The sequence below is a fragment of the Octodon degus genome, unplaced genomic scaffold (assembly GCF_000260255.1).
Source record: "Octodon degus isolate 3935 unplaced genomic scaffold, OctDeg1.0 scaffold00101, whole genome shotgun sequence".
Classification (NCBI taxonomy): domain Eukaryota; kingdom Metazoa; phylum Chordata; class Mammalia; order Rodentia; family Octodontidae; genus Octodon; species Octodon degus.
The window spans coordinates 10,193,708-10,197,448 of NW_004524677.1; the positions used below are offsets into that span (position 1 = coordinate 10,193,708).

Here is a 3,741-nt window from a genome sequence, read left to right on the forward strand (position 1 = left end):
CCTGCGTGGCAGAAATCTGAGCGCAGTGCGTCTTTTCTCTTAAGACGGTTCACCAGGAGCACCCCTGGGGCGAGTGCCGGCCTGACGTCAAGTTGCGCAGTTTCCGCAGCTACAGCACCTTCGGCTGCTTGAAGGAGTGCAGGGCGTGGCACATAGAGCGGCTGTGCCGGTGCCTGCCCTTCATGCTTCCAGGTAACGCCAGGGCGACGGTGACTTGGGAACAAAGAAACTGGTGTCATCAAAAGGGCTTTCATTCTCATAAAACTGTAGTCTGTAAAAACTGGCTACTTGCCAGATGTCTCAGTTGGTAATTTTAATGTATGAAGTGCGTTGGTACATTTTGGGTGTACATAACGGTTGCATTTCTCGTAGGGAGCTCGCATGTGCATGTGACATAACGCCATTCTCTTATTCCCCGTTCCCCTCCCTTCCCTTCTGCCCCTCTTCCCTTCATCATTTAAGAAAGCTTCGTTTCTATTTTATCCTTCTTTTCCCATCATTTTTTTCTTTTATTTTTCCTTTCTCAACTGATAATTTGGAAATTTGAAATCTCAGCATCTCAGCAGAAATTTCTGGAGAACACTGTGCCCACAGGCTGGGTCCTCTGTTCCTAAGTCTAAAGCTAGAAATCAGTTGCCCCAGATGCTGAACGATGCACATTAAGGTTTCCTTTCTCACTGAAGCACTATCTACTTACTTCCATTATTGCGTTGTTCTGCGGAGATTGGGTCTGGCAGATGCCGATCTCCTAGACCCGCACGACTGGCCTCTCTGGGCCTCCTCCGTAGCTGGGGATACGGGCGGGTGACTGCGCCCAACTGCACGGCTTGCTTAGAGCTACCTGGAAACCTCTCCAGAGGGCAGCAGAGAGGAGCCAGCTCGAGGGAGCTGGCGGGGCGGGCGTGGGGTGTCAGACCCAGGGCTCATCTCAGCGTGGCCATTTCTCACGCAGGTGACGTCCCCTGCCTGCAGTTGTCCTCCCAGATAGGTTTGTAAGTGCTTACAAAGTCCAGAAGTGGTTTAACATTTCCAGCACAGAATAGAGCCTGGGTCGGAACTGAGGTCTTATCCAGGTTCCCTTCCTCTCAACGCGCAGCTTCTCTACCAAAGTGTGCTTCCCGCCACGGGCAAATGGGTTTGGCGTTTGCTGCTGGGGTCCCGGTAGCCCCGCGCCTTCGCTCCCTCTCTCTCAGAAGCTCACAACGCCTCATGCTTACCTTTAAGTGTCTAGCACATTGTCTACAGGGTCTCACTACACAGATCAGACTAGTAGCGATCCGCCCGTTTCAGCCTCCCAAGTGCTGGGATTGCAGACACATGCTACCATGCCCAGTCCACCACGGCCAGTCTCAGCGGCTCTGTCAGCGCACCCCAGGGGCGGATTGAACCCTCGTCCCCACAGTCCACTGCAGGCTGTCCCTCTCACACCTATCTTAATGTCACCTCTTCCCTAGTAACACGCTGCCTACCTACAGAGTATCTCTCAGGAATTTTGCCTCACTTCCCTCTTTCAAGACCCGAGGTGACGGTTTCTAGTCCCGCATCCTACAAAGCTGCAGCTAACACTGCTCATGACGGCTCTGAGTCCTTGTGGCAAAGTCACAGGGCACAAGGCTGAAAGGAATCATGCCACATGGGCATAAGATTTAAAAGCTTATTATTTGTATAAAGTACAAACTGAATAATTAATGTGGGTGAGACAGTGCCCCAGAAGAAAGGACATGAAGCTGTGCCTCCGCGACCCCCCAGACGTACCAGAAGCGCGCTTCCCACTCCCCTAGGAGGCCCCCAGTCCAACCCAGTGGACACAAGGCAGCCGCAACCCCACAGTGTGTGATGGGTGGATAGACAGCTAGACCACAGGGAGGCAGGACAGATGGACGGATGGACAGACAGATGAAAGGACAGGCGGGAGGGCAGATGGACGGATGGATGGATGGACGGAAGGGCAGACAGACAGAGCAGGACCGAAGTGACTCAGAACGTGCCGTGCTCCCGCATGCCAAAGCCGGGATAAGTCACCTTCTGAAAGCTAGTTTCTTCATCTGGGAAATACTGATTCACACATCACGGGACTGAGAACAGGGTCGAGTGAAGCGACAACCCCGGAAGCCGCTTGGTTTTATTTTTTCATCATACCAAAGACATTGTATGTGCTGCTCCTACTGAAGACTTCTAGAATTACACAGGCAGAGGATGGAAACAAAAACATCTTCCTTCCTGCCAACATACACTCTTACTGACTCTTAATATGTCTCAATGCTTATAAAGTGCTGAATGTCCAAACGGGTGCATGAATGGTTGGGTGGATGGGTGGATGGAGAGCAGCGACAGGTGACGGTGACTTTTGTCATTAGGCTGTTAAATTTATAAAATGTAACATCCTGAGGCGGGGATGGCTTAGTGGGAGTGTGCCTACTCAACATGAGCGGTGTCCTGGTTCAGTCCCCAGCACAAGACCACAACAAAACAACCTCCTGACGTTACATTTGTTATTTTTAAGGAAATGGGATAGAATGTGACCTACAAAGATACTACAACTGTGTCTCTCCCGTCATAGGTAAGCGATTCTTTTTTGTGTGGTGGTTGTGTTAAAAGTTAAAGTTACTTAAATTAATGTAAGCCATGAAGTCCTACGGCTTATATGTACTACAAACATGAAACAGAAACAGATTATGAGACTTTAAATATTCTTTTTTCACAAAAGAAATAAAGCTGATATATATATATATATATATATATATATATATATATATATATATATATATATATATATATATATATTTGAAGAAATACTTCACCTCACAGCAATCATGAATATGCATTAAAATTAAGTTTCAACTTAGCTTACATAGATCCAATGAAGCAGGAAGAGTCAGTCGGGTTACGAGGAACTACAGAAGCAAGTGCTCTTGCCCAGCCGGCTCTCTAAACAGGCACTACTTGCCTATTTTCTCAAGGATGGGAAAATGGGAATCTTCCCATCCTGAACTACTTATTGAAAGTAATACTGCAAAGTACTGATAGGGAAAAATATTCTTGACCAGTGGCTCACCTAAACATGGTCAGGAAAATAAAAACAATAAGCAAAACCTTCGGCCTTCAAGACTTCAGTTAAAGATACTGAGTGATAGAGCAACAAGAAGAGTTCCAAGTTTTATTTCTGCGTCTTAATGTTTTTCTAAAATTTTGGTTTTGAAAATAAAAAGAAATGTTTTTATTATAGGAATAAAATGTGCTTGTTGTGAATGTATCAATGTTATCGACAGGAAAATAATCAGCGAAAGCCGGTTCAAGCTTATCGCTCTGGACGTTGCTCCTACACCGGAGAACCTTTCATTTCATTGCAATATGTTTTATATCTAGTATCTGTACATAAATCAAATGACAGCCACCCAGGCCTCATTTACCAAGGACAAGTTCTTGCATATTATTTTTCTTTTGCTTACATTACTCTCTGAATGCCTAGCCAATGTTATGGTCTAGTACATTCTTCCACAACATTCTCCATATATAACTAACTTCATATTTATGACTTCAAATCACTGATTGTTTATTAAATGAAGTATTACTACATACTCTTCTATAAAAAGCCGTTCTTCTAATCTGTTGTGGAAATATCTCCAGGACGAGCACAGACTTAACAGTTCTTTCTAGTGGCTTCAAAATATTTCAAGAAAGGGCCAGCCAAATAGCTCAGTGGATTAAAGCACCTGCAAGCAGGCATAAGGGCCAGGGGTT

The 3,741-nt window shown here is 45.9% G+C and overlaps 1 protein-coding gene across 1 annotated transcript in view; it reads left to right on the forward strand.

Annotated features, from left to right (window-relative positions):
• The window catches only part of Asic5 (acid sensing ion channel subunit family member 5), a 33,225-nt gene that overhangs the window by 20,014 nt on the left and 9,470 nt on the right, over positions 1–3,741 (forward strand). The window contains exons 6-7 of the mRNA XM_004638731.1: positions 45–192; positions 2,504–2,560. Of these exons, the coding sequence (XP_004638788.1) occupies positions 45–192; positions 2,504–2,560 (205 nt within the window). The remainder of the gene's footprint in view (positions 1–44; positions 193–2,503; positions 2,561–3,741) is intronic.